Consider the following 25,882-nt stretch of genomic DNA (forward strand, 5'->3'; position numbering starts at 1 on the left):
TTGACAAGAAGAGGAGTTTATTTATCACACCTTTGCAAAATGGGACACAAAGACTGAGCTCACAGCCTTCAGGGCTGTACAGGTCATCAGCAGCAGTAAAGTCCACATACACACACACACACACACACACACATACAGCCACCTGCACACACTCTGCAGCCTTAGCTCACATGGATTTTTCACTACGTTAACAGAAGCACAGACGTGGTATTGGCTCCTCATCACTTATTTCCCATAATGCCGTGGTGACGACGCAAACAGCACGCTGGAGGCATTAAATACAAGCACAAGGAATTGGATAAAAAGCAGTAAAAAATAGGCCCAAAGCTTCCAGGAGATATGAGTAGTGACAGCATGCGCACACATGCACCCCTTAATGCTCAAACCTTTGTTTTAGCTGTTAGCAGTGAGTGCATTTTAAGCCCAGACTTCACGTTAAAAAACCTGGAAGAAGATGTTTACACTGACCATAAGGAACCCTAAATGTTAATGAAGAAATTCACAGCAAATGTTCGATTTCAATGAATTGGAGCTTTCTCAAACGGGGAAAATATGGACTTTCATGGACGGAAACCTGGAGTTGAAGAAATATTATGATACACTCGCATATCCAACACACAATTGCATAATAAAAACAACACCCATGTTCAAATCTAATCATTAGCCTACAGCTCTTTACAAAACACCTCACATTATATCCAAAAATGTTAAGCACTGCGTTATAAATTAGATACTGAGAAGTTATTTAAATTATATCTTAAAATTATTCGAGTTGATGTCACAGCCAGGGGCTCAAAACTGGAAAACACAAACAACTTCCAGGCAGACAGACAAAATGGAGCACCAAACTGAAGAGAAATGCAGAGTCCGACGGGGTTTGCCGCTCAGAACAATCCAAATCCAGGTCTGAAGGTGTCACTGTCATTCCAGGAGAGGAACAGCAGGTGGCGCTGCAGGGCAGCTCTGGATATGTCACTGATCCTTGTCGTGCATCTGCTGCTGCATCTTATTCAGCATTTCCTGCATCCTCTTCAGCTGCAGAGAGAGTATTAAAGTGGACAAGTCAACACATCATAAATAACCTGCGTGTTTTCAGAAATAAACAGGCTGTTCATGAAAAAATGAGAATATAAATGGCTACTTTTGCACATTTTGCACTGTCACAGTATCTGTACTTTGCCATAATTGGACCTGCTGCTACTTCTTTGGATGGTTAAGTGCCTTTAGTTAATTTAGTTGTATATATTGTTATTATTATTATTGTGTGTTTGCTTATTTTTACTGTATATATTTGACCTTTTGCACGGGAGCTGCAATGGAAATTTCGTTGAATTCTGTTCAATGACAAGAAATGCTATCTACTCTATCTACTTTGAATAATTAATTGATCATACTGCACTGTTTGATAACTAGGATCAATTGAAATGTGTGTGATTAAAGTAATATAATTTTTCTTGTAATTGTTGAGACGACATTTGTTGTATATATAAAGAAACTGAATTGAATTGAAATTCAAACATGCTTCATCATTTTTTCCAGACTTATTAATGCTTACAGACTAATAAATTTAATTCCACACTTTTCAAGAGTGTTTGTGATGATTGTCCTTCAAGTAGCGTCAAGCAAACTGCTAACTTCCATAGCTATGTACTGTACCACATCGTTTCTGCTAGTCAGTTCACATCAAGCCGTCATATTCTAATTTAATTAGCTTACATGGACCCAGTACATTTTAATTCCTTCAGATTAACCTCAGTTATAGCTATACCCATTCCAGATGTAGCTGAATATCTTGGAAAACAAATAATTTTTTATGCGTTTTGGACTTTCATTCATACAAAAACTCAGTTTAATAGATTTAATAATCCGCCAATATATCCACGTACTTACTTTGACACGGCTCCCAATCGGCATCGTCTTGATTTTTAATAATTTTATATTCTAATACGCTAAATAAAAAGTAGTTAAATCTACAAATCTGTCCACACAAATTAACTTTCTTGCGCCATGTTGAATTCCTAACATGAAGACGATTTTTTTTGTTGTTGTTTTGAAATTATCTTCTTCTTCTTGATTTTTATTGGCGGTTTGTAAGAAACGTTACCGCCACCTGCTGGCATGGGAGATTTAATTTATAAAAGCATTACTGAAATAAATAATCAAATTCTATGAGGCAATTTAGCTTTCATTAAAAATCGAATAATTATTTGCATATGTTTGCACATGAATAATAATTAGCATATCACTGTAGTATCAAAGTAGTCAAAGTATCGACTATCCTAATCTTTTCCGTAATATTTTCAAACTTTCTCCTTCCATTGCTTGTCTCTTTTTCATATTTATTACATAATATAACATGCTATATTGTTTCATATTTCTGTTTTTAAGTAATCTGATTGTCTGACGTGGGTTTTAGCTTTGCACTACACTGACCTCTGTAGGTTTGGCGTGTTATAAGCAACGCTAAGAAGCGGATTTGGACAAAAACTTTTCAGAATCCAATCTAGTGTATTCAATATAATTTTTTTTAGACGACATAGCGGATATATTTGTTTTCATAAAGACCCGGAAATGCGTGTTGAAGGCCTCAGTTAAATGCAAGCAGATTCAATTACAAACAGTCCATCTGGTTCTGACTTTATTGCTTTGGGAATTATTGCAACATGTCCCGTTGTGATGCATTCAGTTATATTGCAAGATATTTTATGAAACTGGATTGTGAAGTAGAAAGGCAATTAACTCTACACATGTTTATGTCCTTCTACATCTATCTGGTACAACCTGCAGCGGCCACTGGCCAAGAGAGCTACACCCTGAAAGGTTCATCAGAGGAACACACAGTCATGCACACACACCCACCCACACACACACACACATAAAAATAACTTAGAACAAGGATGTCCAAAGTGTGGCCTGGGGCCATTTGCGGCCCCCTGGAGGATTTTGGGCGGCCCCCTGACCTCAATTGGAGAATTGAGCAGATCTAGCCTGAAGCATAGTTGGTTGATGCAAATGGAAGCTTTTTAAATAACATCTTAAAAAAATATTAGGAGCAAAAAACTAGATTCCCATTTATTAATGAAGTTTTTGCATTCATTGTAATTTGAAGTAATTATCAATGTTACGTTTATTTATATCGCACTTTTAAGAACAGGTTTATAGTGTACTAAAGTGCAGTATGAGGACAGAATAGAATAAAATACAGAAAAGAAAACTAAAACATCACAACAGAAAAGTCCTCCACTGAATGCTAACAAATAAAAATAATTTTTAAGAAGCAATTTAAAATTACCTAGAGTGTGGAGCAAATCTAATCTGGAGGAGTAACTTAGTCCAAACAGTAGAAACTACAATTATTGACTAGATTTTTCTGAAAAGCTCAAATTAAGAAACCAATCAACTTAAAAAATGTAGCAATATGCTAGATCTTTTTATGTTTTGTGTCTACAGTGATTTTTGATCTGTTTTCTAAATTTTTTTGCCCTTTACTGATGAGATAAATTTAAAAAAGGGGGAAAAATGATGCTTTTAGCTTAACCATTTTGGACACACTGACTCAGAGTAACAAATTAACAGTCATGAGTACCTGGCTTGTTCCTGCTGGAAACAAAGAACTACTGTTTCACCATTCAGTTCATTCACCATTCATTCTTAAATAAAAAGTCTAGACTTTTTCTTACCTCTTCGTCTTTCATCTTGATTAGCTTCTCAGTGTCTGCGTCTGGAGTGGACAGCGGCAGGATGGGGATTGGACTCTCCATCCGGTTATCCTGAGCCAGTTTACTAAGAGGCGAAACAGAAAGCAGAGGAGGGATGAAACGTTCCCTTCGACCTGTAAACATCAGCGCCAGGTTCATGAAACATTCCCATTCTGCACCTTTTCTCCTCATCAGACTCTTTCTCACACAGAGAGACAAACCTAGTCATCTCCTGGATGCACTGCGCTCTGTAGTTTTCGTAGTGGACGTCGCAGGTTACGTCTTTAAGGTCGTGCATGTGCGAGCGGATCAGCATGTTCCTCAGTTTCACAAAGTCGCAGTGCGACTGGTTTTCCACTGTGGACAGAAACGTCTTTGTTTAACCAACAAGCCAGATTACAGCATTCCCACACAAGGATTCACACCACTGGATTATTTCCATAAACCTCTAAGTATTGATACCCTTAAATAAAATTCAGTCACATATTTAATTAATAAACTCCGCATGTATGCAGAGTAAAAAATATTTAACTCAAGTAAGAGTAAAAAGGTGAGTAACTGGGGATGCGCTGTGGTGGCGCCGGGGTTAAGCACAACCCACATATGGCGGCCTTAGTCCTTGACGCGGCCGTCGCAGGTTCGATTCCTGGCTTGGTGACCTTTGCCGCATGTCTTCCCCCTCTCTCATTACCCACTTTCCTATCAATTAAAGTCAATAAAACCTTTTTTTTTTTTAAAAAAAAAAAGGTAAGTAACTGATGTGCCAGAGTTCCACTGGGGTTGCTAGGTAACGGCCCCAGCTTCTCTGGAGTTGCTAGGTAACGAGGCAGTGCCTGCTGATTTGTGAAGTTACACTCCAGAGGTTTTTGAGTAACTGATCAAATTATCAATCATTTAATATCTAAAAACTACATAATCATATGGACTAAAATCTAAAATTAAGTGGAAATGTTGGTATTTAAGGACGAATATTACAATAATTCATATAAGTAACAGAAAAATAACAAAATCAGGCAAAATTACATTTTCCAAATCAGTTTCTTTCAATAAAAAACTTATGAAACTTTAATAAAAACTGCAGATGTGTGTCTTTGTCTGGTTAAAACATGTTTGCTTTACTTTCAGTGGGTGGAGAAACCAGAAATTTTACTAAAGTAAAAGTAGAAACATTTAATAAAATTACTCAAGTAAACATAACAAGCACAACATTGAAAAAATACTCCTAAAAGTAAATTTTTTCAAAAAAGTTACTCAAGTAAATATAATTGAGTAAATTTAACTTGTTACTACTCCACCCTGCATGCATGTAGGGTTGCAGCTAATGACTATTTTAGTAATTGATTTCTCTATTGATTAATTAGATAAAAAAGTTTTCCTATTGGCAGATAAATAAAACTATAACATGTGAAACATGTCATGTTGTAAGTTAATTTGTCTGTGAATGGTACAAGTATTTTTTCATCAATATTAAGGAATTATTTACTTAAAACAAGTCTCTATATCTTGCTAAAAAGTTACTTGTAGGTTGGTTTTGTCTTATTTCAAGTTTACTAAGATATTTTCACTAGAAACTAAACCAAAAATACTTTCTTTGGTAAGATTTTGTGTTTTTTTATTGTGATTGGTTGTTTTCGATTGTGCGCGATTCATTTCTTCATACGACAATAATCGATCAGGGAGGAGATCAATCTTTTCCCGGATGTTTTTTTTAATTAAAGTTAGACATTGCAGCTTTAATGGAAAAGCAGCTGAAAAAATGCATCGATCACGAATGTACCTTCAACGATCCCCCAGGGGTACAGCCTTCCTCTGACCCGCTGCCCTCTCGCCTCCACCACGGTGTTGCTGCCGATCACAGCGAACGGCGTGCACTCCTGCACGCATAAGGACGGGTTGTTATTTTGACCCCAGTCGGTACCGGAAACGCTGACTGAGCATGCTGGTGCACATTCACATAGTTAGGCACATTCTCTAAAGACGCATGCAGCCGAAGAGACGCATCACTGGGACTGTTGAGACACGCAACAAACTGCATGCTGTTTATTCTCTGGCACTTTAAAGGCAGATGAAGCAAATTTACACCACAGGATTTTATTTGTTGCGCGTGAGACATTGCAACTTTTCAAAATAAGAGTGAATATATTTTAAGCATTTAATGTTTACAATGTGTCAAAGTGCGACTCTTGAAATGATTTTGTGTGACTCTTTATCGCAATTCAATTATAACCTACAGTAAATGTGGCAGTTCAGGCAGTGGATATATGTAAACTTTTCACTGATTTAACTTTTCAACAATTTAAAATATAAAAAAGGAAAATGTAACGTGCAACGCAAAATATGCATCCAGGTTTTTGCTTTTAATTTTGTTGAATTTATTAGTAAAATGGAAACATAAACATCCAGTGACTTTGCCTGTTTAATAACCTTTCAAAATAAAGCAGGAGTGAGCCATAAACTGTTTATGTTGCTGAAAAGACACAAAAAACCTAGAAAAATGTAGGATGTGTTTTTTAAAAAATAATCTAGCAAACCTGCTAGTCATATTTATGTTTTCAATATACAATAATTTACAGATCACTTGTCTACAGAAATCTGACTGCTTTAGTTATTAGTATAATCAATATCAATGTAAAATTTATTTATATATCAATTTTAAAAGCAGGTTAAAACTGCAAAAAAGAGCTGTACAAAAATAATAATAACAGAATAAATTGATGAAAAAAAAATTAAAATATCAAGTTAGTTTACTGTAAAGTAGTTTATTGCAATTATAATTAAAAACAAAAATACTAAAAGGTTTGTGGCCCCTAAAGTCCTCTCCGTGACAAAAGGTTTGAATACCAGCTTTATTGTTTTAACTATTTCATATCCAGTTCAGAGGATTCATATCCATGGTTCAGACAAAGTTTCTCAATGTTAGCTCAATTCCTGCCAAACCAACAGCTAAACATGCTTAAATTAACACAGCTTGGCTGCTCTCAGACAAGGCCACCATTGTGTGCTCAGATTTTTACAGCCAGCTATGAGAGAGCGAACTCAGCTGCAGCTTTTCAGAATGAGCAGAAAATCATGCAACTGTTTTTACTGGAGCTGCTTAATTCCAGACAAAAAAAAAGCTTTTTGTAAAAAAAACTCTTAATCCCAAACACCTGACCTTTAATTTAAGCACATTACTGTAACACTTTTCTAATGTTTTCTGGAGGCATTGCTATAAGTGCATTTACTTGGAAGTAGCAAACACCATTGTTACGTAAAGCCGAAATTATTTGTGGGCGAAAAACCACAAAATACAACCTTAGGTTCACCTGTAATTTCCAAGAGAGATTTTACGGCAAACTATATTTGCCACAGATAATCCAATAAATTACATAAATATACCAAAAGCCTTCATGAGTCTGACTAATGAAAATGCATTCATTATAAACAGAAATTGAATGTAAGCAATAAATCAATTAATCGCATGATAAATTAAAAAGAGCTCAATAATATCTATTTGAATGATTGATTGTTTTCTTTTTCTACCAAAAACTGGAGTATTGGTCTCATCAACCCCTGAAGGACAACTTTGTATACAGAGACTTCATAATTCATTTCATTTGTTGTTTTGAGTGTTTTGTTTATTTATTTTTTAATATTTAAAAATCTTCCAGTTCCAGTGTCAAATGTTTGTTGTGGTCTTTGAGAGGGCAGACTTGCATTATTGTGCCATTATCAACATATGGTCTCAAAACAACAATATTATTGTTTATTGCAATAATTATTGGGACAATTTATCGTCCAGTAAAATTTTTATCAAGACCAAATTCCAGATTTAAAAAATTGTGGTGAAAGGACAGAAAATGTTGTTTTTTTTCCTGGCAAAAAGTAGCATCACAGATTTTGTAAAAACGAAAGTAATTTATTTCTGGTGTTGGATTTCTTTACCGACTTCATCAATGCATTAAATATAAAGGTTGTGTTTTTACAAATTGCGCTGAAATATACATTAATGTTGCTGCTGCGGCAGTAAACAGCTGAAACTCGCCTTCAGTTCTTTGTCGAGTTGCTTGAACTCCTCGTCCTCGTCAGAGTCACACTCAGGGAACTGGTACACTTTGATCCCAAACTTCTCTATTTCCTCTCGTATCTGTCAGAGAAAAACGCAAAGACATATCCATTTATCCGGACACAGAGCATGCTGTCAAATCAGTGAATCTGCCGGTCTGAAACTCACTCTGTCTTTAAGCTTTTTTATCTCGTTGGGAGTGAGGCAGTCGGCTTTTGCGATGAGAGGAATGATGTTCACTTTTTCATGAAGAGCCTTCATGAACTCCACGTCCACGGGACGTAAGCTGTGAAGAAAAATCCAGACTCCAGTTTAGTTTTCTTTTGTTTTAGGTATGCATATATGTTGCATAAATATGTGTGATTACCCATGGCCAAATGGAGGGATGAAGTAGAGGCAGCAGTGCACTCTGTTGTCCTGGATGTTCTTCCTGTTCAGGCCGCTCTCGTCTCTGAAGTATTGCTCAAACTGCTGATCGATGTAATCTGTGATTGGCTTCCAGCTAGAACACACACAAATTAAGAAGATAACATTTATTTGTACCACATCATTAGCACGCAAGAAAATTCAATTTCAAAAGCTTGTCCTTTACTGCTCCACCGAGGGAGAAGGAGAACAGGCACAAGGGGCGGAGCGCAGCAGAGAGCATATGTAGAGCTCAGCTCAGGTACAAATATTGCACCATCTTGTCCAAGTTGTCCACATGATGCAAAGTACTTAGAGGTTGTAAAGAAAAAAGTAGGAAGCGGCTCATTTAAGGATTCGGTGACTAAAAAATACAAAATCACAAATCTGCAGAAAATACAAGCGCAGCAACATCTGGATGAACTTTTCTGAAGACAAAAACATCAGAAAAGCAAAATGTTTGTCAGGGTACAAAAAATGAGAAGAAAATACAATCAATTTAAGTTTGACTGATTCTAATCCAAAGTTTACCCTTTTATCATTTCCCATTGATATCTGCCAGATTAAATGAATTATCCCAACTGGTTTAAAAACAAATTAATATAAAAATGAGCCAGTTTTTTTAATAAATAGTCACAACCAGTCAGTGACAACAGTAACTCCAACAGAGACGTTGAATCTGCATTGCTGTCTCACCACTCATTGTTATTAACGGCATCTCCAAACCCCGGCGTGTCCACTATGGTCAGCTTGAGCTTCACTCCCTTCTCCTCGATGTCGACGGTGTGCTTGATGATCTCCACAGTTTGGTTAATCCGCTCTAAAGAGCATCAGCGCAGGATGAAGGTCAGTGAAAATTGGATTAAATCCATCAGGGACAGAGCAAAATAAGCTCGGCTGCTGGGTTACGTTGAGATAACCTCTAAAAATAATATTAGTCATTCTGGACATTAAGAAATGGCTTTGAACATGAATGCAAGGATGTTAGTCAAGGCCGAACTGTTTTTAACTCCATGTAATCGGAGCCAGCAGAAAACTTTAAATAATACAGATGAGACATAGTGGAGATTCACCTTCGGCATTTAGTAACTTCCTGTCTTTGTAGAGGTCTGTGAGGAACAGACTGTTGACCAGAGTGGACTTCCCCATACCAGACTCTCCTGTAAGACACAGAGATGTGACCGCATATTTAAAAAAAGGTCAACAATATCCAACAAAGATCCAATTCTGGATTATTACAAATCTGGAAACAGACAAAAACTGGTCAGCGTAACCTTTAAGGAGTTCAGCATTTTTTCTAATAAACCGGCAGATATGATGGAGTTGTTTACATCCTAGAAACTGACCTGCAACCATCAGGGTGAAATCGAAGCCTTTCTTCACAGATTTCCTGTGGACCTGGTTTGGCAGAGTTGCAAAACCCACATACTGTTTCTCCTGGAAGATAAAATAAAAACACAAGTGTTACTGAAAGCTGCCTATTTTCAGTTTTTATTTAAACTGAACCAATCTTAAAACAGTGGACTTTGCAAACAAACAATTCAGCTAATTTTAAAAAAGAAATATTACATTAAAGCAGCAATTGTGAGGATTTGCTGCCCATAAGAGCAGAAGTACATTTATTACATTGCAAAAAACAAAATATTAACAAGTATTTTTGGTCTAGTTTCTAGTAAACCCGAAATAAGAGCAAAACTAACTTACCTAGTAATTTTCCAGCACAAAATAGAAACTTGTTTTAAGTAAATAACTCAGAACTTGTTCCATGTTATAAGATGATTTATCTGCCAATAGAACAAATTCTTTTTCATCAATATTAAGGAACTATTCACTTAAAGCAAGCTTCTATATCTTAATAAAAAATTACTTTTAAGTTAGTTTGTCATATTTCAAGTGTACTACAATATTTGCACTAGAAACTAGACCAAAATACTGGGTGAGACTTTGTGTTTTTTCAGTGTATTTTTCAGACAAACACAGAATCAGCAAATAAAAGGCTAAGAAGGTATTATTTCTACACACAAAGAAGCCGGTTCTGCAAAAGCAGATATGGGTTCAATGAATACTTGTCTTAATCCTGAAAGCTTCAGGAACAAAAAACTCTAATATTTTCCGTTCCTTTTAGTATGTTGAGTTTTAGATCACACCTCACAAAAACAGTTCTTAATTCACGTGTTTCTCTCAACCGTACAGTTTCTGTCTGAGCTCGTAGGAATGTCACATGACCCGCAGTTTTAGGAACTTGTTTTGCTTAATCCCTCTGCAGCGAGGCTGTGGCGACATCTGCGTTCCTTGTGGCCCCGTTTGTCTTTTTGAGAGTTCAGATCTGATGTGTACACTGAGACACAGGAACTTGTAATTACTGGTTTACATAGAAATGGTTTGAATTTTTGTAAAGTGTAACTGCTTTCAGTGGTTACATTTATTTCATTTTATTTTAGGCGGCAAAAATTAGGGCATCTAATCAAGATTAACACAGAAAGGGAAATAAAAGATATTTGAAGGTTAGGTTTACAAATCAATGCTTAGGTTTTACCATCTTAAAAAAATCTAAATAAAACCTCATAATTGTCTCAGCAGCTCCTCTGAGTGTTGTAATGTGGATTATAACACGTCACTTTGAGTCAGACAGTTTAGAGGAACTGATTTCACATTCCTACATGGTGTTGCACCACAAGCTTTCTTCTGTGCATAAAACCATCTGACTCAAACCACCAAGGAGTTGCATCAACTTCTTATGAGAATCTTCCTGATTCTTTCAGAAACAGAAGATATGAAACCATTGATCTGATTCAGGCATGAAGAAGCAGGGAAACACGTAAAACATGGAGGATGCTAGATGTTAGACGGACATTTCAGACCATTGTTCTACATCTCCACTTTTGTACTCAGTTGACAAATTTGTTTTAGCTGTACATTAGAAAAAACAATAGGAATTAATTTGGGTTGGAATTTCTGAAGTTTCTTAAAAAAAAATCCCATCAAAAACCAACATGGCCGCCATAATATAAAAGGTGAACCAAGGTGTTAAAAAAGTCTAGTTTTCAAAATTGCTAAAATATTCTATTGCTAAAATATTGCTTAAAACCAAACAGTTTGACAGTTAGGAAATATGTCTGCCTGTTATTGATTTGTTTTGCTTGTGGTTTAGTCACTTAACACAAAACGATTCAAAATACAACAGGCTTCAACTTCAAGTCAAATCAAACGGCTAAGAACTTAACACGTTTATTTACATTACAAAAAACCCTTTATAAAAAAGTTTAAAAACAAGTTATAGACGTTCTTGATCACACTGTCAAAAGAGATGTTTTTTATGTAAACATACAAACATAAAAAACACATCGACTCCTACCAACTGTCATACTTCTGACATAAAACGATTCAGTCTCACACTTTGGCAAAGCAAGGCAACAAATGTTACATACTGGTTTCACTTTTTTGACTTCCAGGTTTGACCAATTGTTCCAATTATAGATGTGCAAAGATTTTGATTTTTCTTTATGTAAATTTACTAAATGACAGTGCGGTTATAATACATGGCTTTTTATGTCAAAGTAGGACATAAAAACATAATAAAAAATATATAAAGAACATAAAAAGTCTAATTAATCTTTTTAAAAATAATATTTAAAATTATATGACATGGGGCGTGCTAACCAGCTGCGCCACCACAGCACGCCCCATGTCATATAATTTTAAATTATAATTTATAATTTAATTACGTTTGGAGGCCTTAGTCCTCGACGCGGATGTCGCGGGTTCGACTCCCGGTCCCAACGACCTTTGCCGCATGTCTTCCCCATGTCAGTTCTTTATAATCCATAAAATGTTTAGAAAATCAATGCATAATAATTTGGAACAGTGCATTATGAGTTTTTTATTTAAAAAAAAAACTGTTCTCATGGGGAGCTTTGTTCAGTAAAATTTGATTTATACTGTATAAGTTCATGACTTGAAAATTATACTGTCCATCATTTGCATTGAACATTTAAGAAAATCTGAGAAAATATAACTTACATAATAATTTGGAACACGGTGTATATCAGATCATAAAACTATTTAAAATAAGATAATATTTTACTAATATAATTGCTGATTCATTAATTAAATATGATTAACCACACTTTTTTGGCAACTTAGTTAAATTTCATTAGCCCATCCCTTTTTACTGCATGACTCTAAAATCAGGAAATCAGTAAAATAGAACATGTTTGACAACATGAACTAGCTCCAGCATCTGATGCCATAAACACCGACTGATGTGGAAAGATCATTAGTAAAGCTTTGGGACTTTACATTTAGAGATAAATTATCCACAAATGGAGAAAACATGGAACAAGAAACCTTCCCAAATTACTCCCAGAGATCATGAACAACTTATAAATGATCACACAAGAACACAAAACAACAACCAATACTTTTATACACTTAATAAATAAAATCATCATTTAAAAATTGACTTTTTATCTTATTTTACAATGTGAAACATCTTTTTTTGAATGGCAAATCAACAACAGAACACTTGTTTTTCCACTGTACAGCGCAAACAGCAGTTGACCAAAAGTACTGGAACTCAGCTTGGGTTGCTAGGAGACGGGCTTGGCTTGGCTGGGGTTGCTAGGTAACGGCCAGTTGAATGTAACTTCACAAAGACCAAAAAACATTAACTTATTACCAAAGAATAGCTTTGTGTCTTTTTTAAAGAACTTGGGCTGTTTTAAGGAGCAGCTGAGACCCAAGTGGTATAAAACATACAAAAAATGAATTTTGCATAATAGTTTCCCTTAAGTAGATATCTTTAAGCTGGGCTACATAATTTATCAGAGAACTACACAACTGATTTGCAATTTTAGCACCAAAATAATAAAAAAACAGAAGCAGACTTCAATTAGCTGAGACGAGTTTTAATGTCAAGACAAATTAAACCAAGGATCTGAGGAGCTTGTGCCGCAATAAAATTACCACAGCAGACAGAAAAGCTTCAAGTATATGGAAAGACTCGTGCAGAGCATTCCTCTGAGAGCGGCTGGGAATAACCAACGCCTCAGACTTTCCAGAAACACAAAGAGAACCACAAGATACCAGTCTCCCACTGTGTGGCACAGCAGCTCCTGCTACCGCCGCATCTGGCGGAGCGTCACCCTGACCCTACAGTACGACGCGCTGACATGTGGAGAGATAAACAAACATTCAAGCCCTGCAGAGAGCATTCACTCACAGGGACAGAAGCTACATTCAACAGACCTGAAAAGCTTGTTTCTAACCCAGTCAGACGCACAGCGAGCCTCCTCACGCGCTGTCATAACTTGTCACAGGCGTTTCCGACGGCTCCCTTCCCTCGGGTGAGGCTCACGTTTATTAAAACAGACACACAAACGTTTGCGCTCATGCAAAACAAAAAGAGCAGAAGGTCAGAGACGAGCTGCTGGTGAGGCTGGAAAGAAATCCGCCTCAGCAATAATTTGACTCCCTGCAGAAATATAAGTTGGCAGAAATTTTAAAGCGAAAGATCAACTCAGTTCTTTATACTTTTTTTTATATATAATCATGGAAATAGGGTCGTTTCAACAGTTTCCACACGTTTTGCCTCATTTGTTCAAATGTACCCTTAGATAAAAGTAGTTTATTCAAGTGTGGTATGAGCGTAAAGCCAACTTAACCTCCTGAGACCCGGGCTTTTGTTTGATGTGCATTTTTTATGTCTCCTTACTATTTGGGATTAGTATGACCTAATTTTAGTTGAAATTAAATTTTAGCTTTCTATGTGCTCTTGAACTATGTCAAAACCAATGCCCTCATATGAGGACAATGGGTCTGTTTTTGCATATACATTTCTCCTTGTCATTTGGGATCATAAGGACCCAATTGGCCTAAAAATGAAATTTCAGCTTTCTACAATAAGTGGTTATCTCAAAACCCAATGTCCTCAGACGAGGACATTGGGTCTATCTGTGTGACGATAAGACCATTCAATCAATGTTATTATTTACATCTGTGTTTACAAAAATGTAATGTCCTCATATGAGGATGCAGGGTCTCAGGAGGTTAAGTAGATTACTTTATTTAAGCTATATTTCATATACTTCAGAATATATTGAAAAGTATTCAACTGAGTACATTAATAAACTTTTACTATAATGCTAAAGCTTATATGTGTACATTGGTAAAGTTAATCTCTGCCACAAAGTACTTTAAAATCTTTAAATCTTGATTAAAGCCCAGAACTAAGTTGAGTTATGCTACATTTAATATGGCAGAATAAGTTTGATGTATTACCTGTTATAAACTTACATGTTCAGTGATAAAGTTTACAGTAAGTAGTATGTGTGCTAAATCTTTACATACTTTAAAAAAAACACAGAAACATTTGAATTAACTTTATGAATCAAGTTCTAGTCCCTTTCATAAATAAACCACAAATATAAACCCAGTACACTATTGAATGTATAATTTGGTACTTAAAATGACCTTTTAACAGTACACTTACTGTAAGTTTACTTCTTACAAACTTAAAAAAGTCCCAAATTAGTTTGAATAAGTATTCTTTCTAGCACACTACATGGTCCGTTTATTTATTAAAATGAACTTTTCGCTGAGAGTGTCCATATATATCCATCTCTTTACCTTCTGTCTTGCGGTTCTCACTCGTGGGCACAGAAGCCGTTCCACCAGTTTCTCTTGCAGCATGATGGCATCCATCCTAAACCGCTCCGACACTGACGGACCAAAATAGCCACCGGTCTCACAAAACTGCAGCAGCAGCCCAGCAGGGAATGAAGAGAAAAAACGTCTCTTTTCCTGTTTTCTCTCTTTGCATACGTTTGTCCTACACTCCCTGCTCGTTCGTTTGTTTTCCTCCCAGCCCCGCTTCTTTGTTTAATTCTATTTTTTCTGTGCCCTACAGCGGTCCGGCTCTCCCTGTTCAGACAGGTATGAAGAAAGTTTCCCTTCAAAAAGCGAGGACAAGCAGGGAGAAACAGAGAGAGGGAGAGGGAGAGAGAAAAGTGGCAATTTGAGGGAGGAAACAAGGGAGGGATGGAAGAAGCAAAAGTCTGAAGGAGACCCATTCATTCAGTCCAGATTCCCTCCCCCCGCTCAGACAGACACATGAAAAATAAAATCTCCATACTCTGAAATGACCAGCTTCATTCCCTTTGGTTTGCTCAACATGTGAAACCTAAAGGAACCTGTTTCAACCTGAAGGAAACAAAAGCTTTTGGTGTAACAAACGCTGCAAGTACAGACAAATGCAGTGAGGTTATCACAATAAAAAATGTTTACCTGTCAATCACTCCGCTCATCCAAAGCTCAGGTTTATATATATATGTGCTGATTTGAACCGTACAAATAGGAAAAACAAACTTCAATTAAACAGCAATTCTGAAAACACAACATGTTTAAATAATAACTATTTTATTAACGTCATTCAGTGTCAGGGCACTGAAAAAACAAACTCGTACCAAACATAAGTCTACTGCAAATATCTTATTACACTTGAAATAACACAAAATTAACTTACAAGTAACTTTTCAGCAATTAATATAGATAAAATTGGCAGATTTTTTTCCACATATAAAACATTTAAAATAATCTGCCAGTGGAGCTAATAACTTTTATCAATATTCAGAAATTGTTTACTTAAAACAAACGCCTACCTTTATTGCTGAAGTTACTTTTAAGTTAATTTTGTTTTATTTCAAGTGTAATAAGATATTTCCTCTAGAAACTACATTTAAAAAATGCTTGGTAAGATTTTGTGTCTTACTTAATCATACTTCAATAAATAAGATGACTAAATTAAGCTCCTCTTTTGTTTGTTTTCCCAATTTTTTTTTTATTATTATTAAATCAAACTTAACCTCTGCAGAACATGTCAAATTCAAGGCCCGGGGGCCGAATCTGGTCCGCAATGTGTCTTTATGTGGCCTTCATAAATAGAACCTTTAAGACAACCAATTGTTTTAATAAGTATTATTTTATCACTCAAATCGATGCATTTTTTTGTTTGTACACAGTCAAATTATATCCATATGAAAATATATTTAATACTATTTAACTTAAGGAAATACTTATTGAATGCAGAGAACACTATTTATTCATATTTCAACAGTTTAGTTGGTAGTTTTAGCAACACATTCTGCCACAACACTCGTTTCAGCAGCAAGCACAAACTTCCTTCTGGCTGCAAATGCAAAAAAGCAATAGCACATTGACAGATAATTACACTTAAACAGTGCTTGCGCCACTCCCCTAGTACCTTTCTAATTGCCACCCTGGGCAACCGCCCATGTGGCCCATACCACAAACAGCCTCTGGTCAATAGAGCAGACAGACAGAAAAGTGTTGTGTTTGCACATGTGGGGTGTAATATCTACAGAAAAGAGGTCATTCAGAGTTATGAATCATTTCAGTCAATTAAGCTAAACGTGAATCAGAAACAAAATGAATGGATATAATGTGGATTGATTAAACAACAGGAGACATAAACTGACACATGATGGTTAAATACAGCTAGAATTTAATCAAACCCCAGGCAAATTTGGGTTTAGAATAATATTTCAAATTCACCAACATGTTTATTTTGACGATGGGAAAGAGAATCAGTGGTGGAAACTAAAGGTTGGAGTGACAGCAAGGAAGATTTGGAGCTCATTAGCAAAGACAAATTGTCTCAAACATGGAAAAAGTCTCTCACCCAAAAGTCACAGGACATACATACCAACAAGAGGTTGGCTGATCGATCCAAAATATCAGTAATATCAATCGGATCGATACTAGCCTGGTAAGATACTTTATTTTTAGTTTCCTTTTTGTATTGTAACTTCTCAACTCTACCTAACAATATTTTGTTTTGATTTGGTCTTAAATAGTCCTTTCTTTCACTTTGTTTAGGAACAATACAGATAAATCATGTAAATATGTTATTTATGTGTTTTGTAGACATCTAAAAATTTTGTTCAAATTCTGTTCAAGGTTTGAACAAAAATAATTCCAAGTAAAAAACACAAAAACACCTAAAGGTCAGATATTTGATGATATATGCAACTTAAAGTATGCATCCTTGACCAGGTTAGGATGGGTATATATGGGCTATACAGACATTTTTATTACATTTTATGTGCAAAATCATTTGTACACAGTGAGATTTTAGTCTGCTCAGTTCGCTATATTTTGAGTTTCTTTCAGAATGAAATGTTTTAGGGCCTCTTGTCACTTTAAATCCAGATAAACTGCTGCTGACCACAAACCCCACTCACAAAATGGCTGCAAACACACGTACACAATTATAAAAAATGGCTGTGGACATTTAAAAAACAACATTTCAGAATGGTAAGTTATCAACAAAACACTTGCCTTTGCTATTGTACATCCTGTTGACTAAACTGCCTGAGTTCCGTTTGGGTTGCTAGGTAACGGGACTGGACTTAACTAGGGTTGCTAGGTAACTGAGCAGGGAATGAATGCGACTTAAATTCAGGAGGTTTCTGAACCGGCTTGTTTTCTAGACACCAAAAACCATTAACTTATTTATGTTTTTAAGTGCTTGGGATGTTTTCAGATGAAATTGAGATCCGAATGGAAGCATGAAAATGTGTAAAATTTGAAATTTACATTACAGGTGCCCTTAAAGTAAAAAGTATTGGTATTTTTGATACTGGCCTTGTATTTACTCGATATAAAAATATATCACCGCAGACTTCTAGCACCAACACACTAATTTCCTCTCTTCCTAACACAATATTAGCTTATTATAGCAGTTAATTTGTAGTCTTATATTAGAAGGAGAAGAAGAAGAAGAAGTGACAGTGCTGTAATTTGAGCTGAAATAAAATACTTTATGTGCAGTTGGCGATAAAACTTGCATTCAACTGGTATAAAGAAACAATCAGTCAGCATCAGTCTTCTCTTCTTGGCATTGCAGGAGTTTTTCTATATGTGTGCAGCTGAGGTACATTCATGGCAGAGGTTGAAGCCGATTGATTCCAGATGTTACACTGGCATGTGTGTGTGTGTGTGTGTGTGTGTGTGTGTGTGGGTGTCTGATGGGTGTGTCTGACTAACATATAATGTGGGCAGCAGAAGTTAAACATTCTTTGAAATAAAAGAAGGAGGACTGTTTTTCTTCCCGCTGACGTGACCAGCGCTGATGCCACGTACAGGATGTTACAGCCCACCACCAGAGGGCGACAGAGGACGAAACTGGGATGAAAAGTTTGGAAAGGGAAATTCCAATGTTTCCAGTTGAAATAATGGCACTATGGTTGATTAATTAGTTGGATAGTGAAGACCCCAGCAGAGTGAGTTATGAGTTTGAGTGGAACGATGTGGGAGTGACGGTCTGAGTAAAAGAAAGTAGCAGATGTCTTTAATTGGCCCCCCATTTTAACCCCCACGGTTCATCCCTCTCAGTAACCAGCTGTCCCAGTTCTCCCATTCACAAACACAAAACCAGACAAACAGGCCAAATATAATCACTTATCCACACTTCTATTGTTACAACTTCAATTAAATATTCAGCGTGAGCGAAAGTAAGCTGTTCTCTCACTTTGTGAGCAATAAGTGGTAAAATTTCACCACTTAAAAACTCAACACAGTGATTACTGGCATGAAACACTGGAGTTTAAACTATGGACTCAAATAAATGCAGAAAACGTTTTTTTCTTTCTTGATCATTTTAACATTTTTAGCACTAATTATTTTCAATATCAAATGTTTTTTTTCACTTTTAAGATTTTTTTATCAATGCTAAAATTCCTTTTTTTTGGTCATTTTTTGCTGATTTATTAACTTATCGCGATGTTACCAATCGATCACTGCTGATAAAAATTTTATTTATTCAATAAGTACTAATTTTGGTAAATGGAAAAGACATAAACAAGCTAACTATTACTTATCTACGTTATAAAATATGTTATTTATAACACTTAAAGTAAATTTCAGCAGGTTGGAGCCTCCCTAAAGCATTAGACTTTCTGCTGCTGACATTTCTGTGGTTTTTGCTTTCCCATCACTGTGGCAAAGAAGTGCATATTTCCGGCTCCTGCTGCATTTGTCAGATTGTTGGATGGTCTGCAGAGGCCAAGATCCAGAGGTCAGTGACTCGATCAGCAGGCATCACTCAGCTCCTTCCTCTCGTTTATTCAGACTTGAAGTGATTCCCAGAGAACCACAGCAGTGAACACAACCCACAGAGTGCTCATCACACCACAACTTCCCACAGCAAACAGCTGAAGGAAGAGCAGGAATCCAGGCTCATGTGATATTACAACACAAACACACAGATTGGATGAAAGGGAGATTTCAGCCTCAAGCTACAATGCCGCCTCAGGGTGATCCATATAAGCTGACAGATACTAGAAATTGGGGAAGTAAATCAACAAGAAATTATAGAAAAGTTATCAATATCAATAGATAATATGTCTGACAGAAAGTTAAATATTCAATACATAGAAAATTCAGTGAACTCTGATCCGCTGAACTCTCACAGCTAGCTAAGCAAGGTTGGTAGCATAGTCAAGATTTTCCTTTGACCACTTTCTAAAAGCTTTCTTAGAACAGAGAGCTAAAGCCGCTCCAGGACTTAAACTGAAAAGAAAAAGATGTTCAGGTGGATCACACACACGCACACACGCCTCCACACACGCCTCCACACACGCACACACACACACACACACACACACACACACACACACACACACACACACACACACACACACACACACACACACACACACACACTGCTACATGCATGCTTCAGTGTGACAGAAAAGCAGACTGCAGGGCATAAACTCCTCAATCAGCTGAAGGAGAGCTAGCAACTGCCAGGCAGCCATCCAAATATTGATCTGAAGGGGAGTAGAAGAATTTGGAGAAAATCCTCCATGTTTGTTATTTAATTCACTTTGTGAAAAGACGCTACAGTCAGGCTTAGTAGTTGGAACCACTTCCAAAAAGTCCATTTTGGTCTTGAATGAGCACAAGACATTTTTCCAGATGATATTTAGCGTGTACTTGTCTGCCGTTACAAAACTTAGTTAAGCTTAAAGGTGACCTATTGTGCTTCCTTCAACATGTTAGAATAACTTTATGGGCAGCACAAAACATTTTCTCTACATTTGTTGCACAAAATAATTTTTAGATAAAGAGATTTCAGTCTGTTCCGTTCTGCCTATTTTGAGCTCCTTTCTGAATGACGCTGTTTTAGGGCATCTTGTAACTTTAAATCCAAATAAGCTGCTCAATGTTTCAAAATGGCTGCACAATTATACAGCTGCACATTTCTGAAAAGCAGAAGTGAAGCCTCCTGCACAACCAAGAAGATTGCAGCAAATGGTTTCTGAATAAAGTCAAGAAAACACTTGTCTTTTCCAGCAGCAGTCAAACCAGCTGACCAAACATGCTGGAGTTCCGCTTGGGTTGCTAGGTAATGGGCTGTGCTTCACTGGTGTTGCTAGGCAGCGGCGCAGAGCCCTTCAAATGTGACTTAGCGATCAGGTGTTTTTTGAAACAGCTCAAAAACATTCACTTAACGTCAGAAAACAGCCGTATGTTTTTTTTTTTTAACTGTTTGCGTTACTTTTAAGACTCAAATATTTTGCTACTTTTGTACGGAACCAGTGATTGGTTCTGGCCAAACCCAAAGCATCACCTTTAAGTTCATGTTTTCAGTCTACTTAAATATTACAATGTGCCTTTATACACTTGTTAATTCTCTGAGCTGCTTGCTTGGCAACAACTTCTGAGACAGCACAGATTTTCACACAAACAACAGAGTTACTGTTTTCACACATCACACACAAGGTCACACAAGGTCTATCGTCTAAATCAGGAAGCTGGAGAGGTTTGACTAGATTTTATTGGCATCTGAGGAAACCTTCCTAAATCTTTAGAAACAGCAATTAAGCACCTACTGACCCGTACTGATGTCACTAGAAAGTAAGCTAATTTTGGGTTGATAACAATTATCAGATAAGCGGTAGAAGACCTCACATCAACCCCACAAAAAAGGAGCTGCCTTCATACTGGGGGGCTTTAAATCTCTCTCCCACCCAACCCCCAGAGACACAGCTGTCCCTGCGCTGCAGCTGGTCCTCACTGAGGTCCCATCTGTGGAGGCGAGGGTGGGAGAGGGTGTGTTTGGGGACAGAGGACGGAGGAGGAGGCTGAACGCTAAGGTGGAGTGAGGAGGTGAGATAATGTTTTTATACTTCATAGTCTGGTAGACTCTGTTTACTTTGGGACCAAATTTGGAACATTTCTTACATTTTCAGATGGTTGGGTTCAATTTCACACTGAACTGTATCAAATGAACCCAAACTATTTGAAAAACTAGTTCACCTCCTCGCCTGTGGAGGCGCTGCACCCAAAACCACTGAAGGAAACGACACAAACAGCTCTGAAGAAAACAGGAGCGCAACCTCTTTCTTCACAAAATGTAAACAAAAGTGAATATGGATCAGATTTTAGCTGTTGCTTGATTTCTCTTTTGACTTTGGTAAAAGAACCTGAGCCATTTCTTCTGCTAGCATTAGACTCACGTGTTTGTTTTGGTTGTGTTTACCCGGAATGCTCTGCGTTACAGTTTGCTTCCTGCTTTTAGAGAAGAGTTCACTTCAACCGAACCAATACGGAGATTTTTAGGCGAACCAGAGTTCACTTTTTTGGTCTGTATCAGAGTTTGATTGCACATTCACACCTCCCCAAGCAAACTGGTGCTCCAATAAACAGGCTTCTTTTTTGCTGTTCTATTGAAGAAAGACCTCTGAGTGATGCTTTCTGTTTGACCATTGTAAAATGTATAAAATATATGAAGCATAGCATTAGCTAACAAGAACATTACTGAAGAAATTTAAAAGTGGCCTGCCAAAGTGTGCATGTTGGTCAGACCCAAATCAGGCTGAAAATTTGCTAAAATGTTATGCATAGCTAAAATGTTTAAACGTAGCCTGTGGAGTATCACTACCATGCTAACTTACATTGACTTTATTCAGGATGCTGAACATGGCTAGTATATAAAAAATTTGCTAAAATGCTTATTTTAGTTTAAGGCTAATGTTAGCATGAAGGCTATCGCTAGCATAGAGTGAGTAGCATGTAAACACAACCAGCAGAATGAAGGTTATCACAAGCATTTTGACGAACATAAATGCATAAAAGCTAAAATTAGCTAAAATGCTAAGTTTAGCTTTTAACATTACAATGTTGGGTATCACTATCATGTTGACTTACATTGACTTATTCCATCCGGTATAAGAAACATAGCCAATAAATTTAAAAAACAGCTTAAATGCTTATTTTAGCTATAAGGCGAGGAATGTGCATTGCTATGCTAGCACCAACTAACATCACAAACTAGCCTGTTGCTTACTGAAAGCAAATATAAAAACATTTCCATTACTAACCTAAATGTACAAATTTTCGTGCCATTGTTACATAAAACAAAGACATGATTATTATTTTTGTCATAGTCCATACTTACGGTCAAATCTCGTCCAAAGCAACAATGTTTCAAGGTTTATGTTAGCTTAACTTATGAAAACTTTGGCACTAAGTTCGGCCATCTTGGATTTTTTTCCCCCTCTCTCATGATAACCAAAACAATGTCAAAGAACAACCACCAGAGGGAGATATAGTGCGGTTTACAAAATCTATTAATCCAGCGTAATACACAAAAGGCTTCAAATATACTTAATCGTTTTGTAATGCAATTAATACAAACGCAAACAAATAGGATTTTTTTTCCTGCTCTAATGTGACTCAACTGGATGCACTTTCCAGTTTTAAAGCTTTATTGATGATTTTCTTTCTTTGTCTCAAATCTGAGATGTTCAGCTCATATCTGCCCACACATGGAATGACCACCACACTTTGTGTCTGATGAAAACGTATTTGAAAGAAAAACCGGCTGTTTCCTGGCAACGTTTTCTGACAGCTGGTGAAGTGATGAGAGGGTAGAGGGCTGGAGTGAGGGGGGAACAATGATTCTGGATCGATCATCCGTCAGGACTCACTCAGAGGTTACGACACCAGGAATTAACTCAGACACATGCAGTAGGTCCACTGAAGCGATTTCCAGAGTGGAGACACACAGGAAAAACAACCTGCGTCCACAAACTCATATCTAAAGGTAATTAAGGAAAACCATCAGTCATGTTTCTGCACGCAAACATTAAAACGCTAAACCCAGACCAACATGGTCGCACGGTGGGACCACAAAATAACACCATTTTATGATAGAATGCTATTACAGATAATGAACTATACTTGAAAATAGATAAAGCAAGAACTCTGTATGTGTTTTTAACATGCTATTTAATTGCCTTAGTTATGCTTGTACACCAAACCGATAGTTAAAGTCACATGGAGGTTATGCAGCTTAAAAGTTACCAACTGAGCTGAATAAAATTTATGTGAAGTGTGTGAAAGTTACTTGTTTCAATTTCTGAAAAATTTCTGAAAATAGATTCTTCTACAAATCCTCCCACATGAGAGACAGGATTCACAGAATTACAGTCTTACCAAATATTTTTATCTATAGTGTCTAGTGCAAATATCTCAGGGATCTTTAAATAAAACAAACTGACTTACAAATAATTTTTCAGCAAGATATCGGAGCTTGTTTTCAGTAAATAAAATCCTTAATATTGATAAAAACATCTTAATTTTCACTGTAATAAGATTATTTCCCTTATATCAAGTTATTTTTCCATGTTATAGGTGAAATAATCCGCCAGTGGAGCTAGTACTTTTTCATAAGTATTACAAATATATTGACTTAAAACAAGCTGCTATACCTTGCTGAAAAAGTGTTTGTAAGTTAGTTTTGTCTTATTGCAAATATACTAAGATATTTGCACTAGAAACTAAGCAAAAATACTTGGTAAGATTGTGTTTTTGCAGTGTATAAGTAGACTTAAATATCTAAAAGAAACTCCCCAGCATTTATTCAGAAGTTTTATGAAAGACATGAACTTATAAGTTCAACCCTAGATAAGATGTAAAGCAATAAATCACTGACATCAGGATAAAAGTGAAAATTTGTGTCGGCCACATTTTGATCCAGTTTATTTATACATAAATAAAAATGGACCTTATATAGAACTCAGAGGAACACCTTCAGAAATTGGCATAAATTCAGAGCACAAACTCATCTTGATGCACTGAAATCTGTCACTAAGATAGTTTGAGAATCGCAAAACAATTTGCTGTGAAAGTTTAAAACATTTAGCTTTTAAATGTCAACTATAAAAACTGATTATTCTGATCAAGTCCAGCCAAAATGGTTCTGTGTTTTTTTCCCCTAGAACCTGATTGATAGATAGATAGAATATTACCGTTTACAGTAACAGTGTATTCAGTCAGTCGGTGTTCATTATTCAAGAATAAAAAAGAAACCAGAAAAAAAAAATCTACATTTATGGAAGAATTTACAAAAATACTTCTGACCAAAATAACATAAATGTCCATCTCACACCGGACAAAACCCATCCTGATGGCCCACAAACCATTTAGGGAAATATTCTGTGGACCGAAGGTCTCCATTTAATTAGTTCTAGTCAAAAACTAACAATATTTCAGAAACAAACCATCATCCTCTGTGTAAAACATGGCCTAGGTCGTCTGATGTTCTGAATGTCTGACCATCATTTTAAAGTAATGGTGCATTAATGCTAAGACATTTCTCAACATCATTAAAGAGAATAATTTAGCAGATTTGTTGGCTGAAATCATCCTGTGTTTTCAGAGTATTTTAATGTTTTTCCCTTTTGTTTCTAGGTTACTGTCCGTTCTACACCTACGGATCTAATTTCTGATTTTTATTTTTAATACATATTTGTGTTACTGCCTTGAGGTTTGTACAAATCTTTCAGTAATAATAATAATAATAATAATAATAATAATAATAATAATAATAATAATAATAATAGTAAATCTGCATCCAGATTACCACATAGAGGAAGAGGAGGGGGAGGAGGAGCGCCTGGGGTCAGCAGAGACCCGACCTCCCCTCAAGCCTCGTGTGTCTGCTGAGCTTCTCAGACGAACAATGGTTCCGAAATGATCCACTAAATATTAGCGAGCAGCTAATAATGACGCAATGTCCGAAATGAGGTCAGTTCATCATCAGGCGACTCTAATCGCTGATAATTGTGGATGGAGGATGTTGGAGGAGGATGCTGCGGTACCGTGTTGGCCTCTGGAGGCAGCGACCTGCTCCACATAGGCGTCTAAAAATGAAAATGTGAGTGTGGATCAGCGCTCCGCCTGCTGCACAGGCATGGCAAGCATTCACCCAAACAGCTCAAGCCTCCTGCAGTAAGCGTGATTTGATCAAATAAAACGCTTTAAATGGTGTCCTACCTCCGTGCTGTCCTCTGTTGGAGGATAGATGAGGAGGCGCAGGTGCAGGGATGCGGAGCGACGCCCAGAGAGACGCAAACATGAAGCAATCAGTGCACAAATCCTCCATGATCAGACTGCAGATATCAAAAAAGGGAAAACAGAAACACAACGCTCACCTGTTTTCACCGGAATCCGGCTTTTATACCTGATGTTGCTCGTCATGTTTGACCCGCTTTCCTTCCTCGGTTTCCTCTGAAGCGTCGGCTCAGCCTCGCCTCCAAGCCCCCGGACGGACAGCAGGAGGGCGGGCAGAGCTGACGGCGCAAGGCTCCTCCTCTACGGAGGCTCGAGAACGTGACTACATCTTTCCAAAAATATCCATAAAACC

At 36.8% G+C, this 25,882-nt stretch overlaps 1 protein-coding gene across 4 annotated transcripts; it reads right to left on the minus strand.

The window, feature by feature from the left end:
• sept5 (septin 5) lies at positions 1-25,811 on the minus strand. 4 transcript variants are annotated; one of them, XM_014468351.2, is made up of 12 exons: positions 25,671-25,811; positions 25,513-25,526; positions 9,495-9,585; positions 9,222-9,308; positions 8,845-8,968; positions 8,111-8,245; positions 7,912-8,029; positions 7,723-7,824; positions 5,476-5,572; positions 3,878-4,055; positions 3,681-3,783; positions 1-1,035 (listed from the first exon to the last, which is right to left on the minus strand). In XM_014468351.2, the coding sequence occupies exons 1-12, from the start codon at positions 25,714-25,716 to the stop codon at positions 973-975; spliced, it is 1,158 nt and encodes a 385-aa protein (XP_014323837.1). In that variant the 5' UTR covers positions 25,717-25,811; the 3' UTR covers positions 1-972. The 4 variants fall into 4 exon arrangements, with proteins under 4 accessions (XP_014323837.1, XP_014323834.1, XP_014323839.1 ...); XM_014468348.2 differs by lacking the exons at positions 25,513-25,526; positions 25,671-25,811 and adding an exon at positions 14,776-15,282; XM_014468353.2 differs by lacking the exons at positions 25,513-25,526; positions 25,671-25,811 and adding an exon at positions 14,776-15,267 and having other exon boundaries at positions 3,920-4,055.
• Between the last annotated feature and the right edge of the window lie 71 nt (positions 25,812-25,882).

The sequence above is a fragment of the Xiphophorus maculatus genome, chromosome 12 (genome assembly GCF_002775205.1).
Source record: "Xiphophorus maculatus strain JP 163 A chromosome 12, X_maculatus-5.0-male, whole genome shotgun sequence".
NCBI classification, from domain to species: domain Eukaryota; kingdom Metazoa; phylum Chordata; class Actinopteri; order Cyprinodontiformes; family Poeciliidae; genus Xiphophorus; species Xiphophorus maculatus.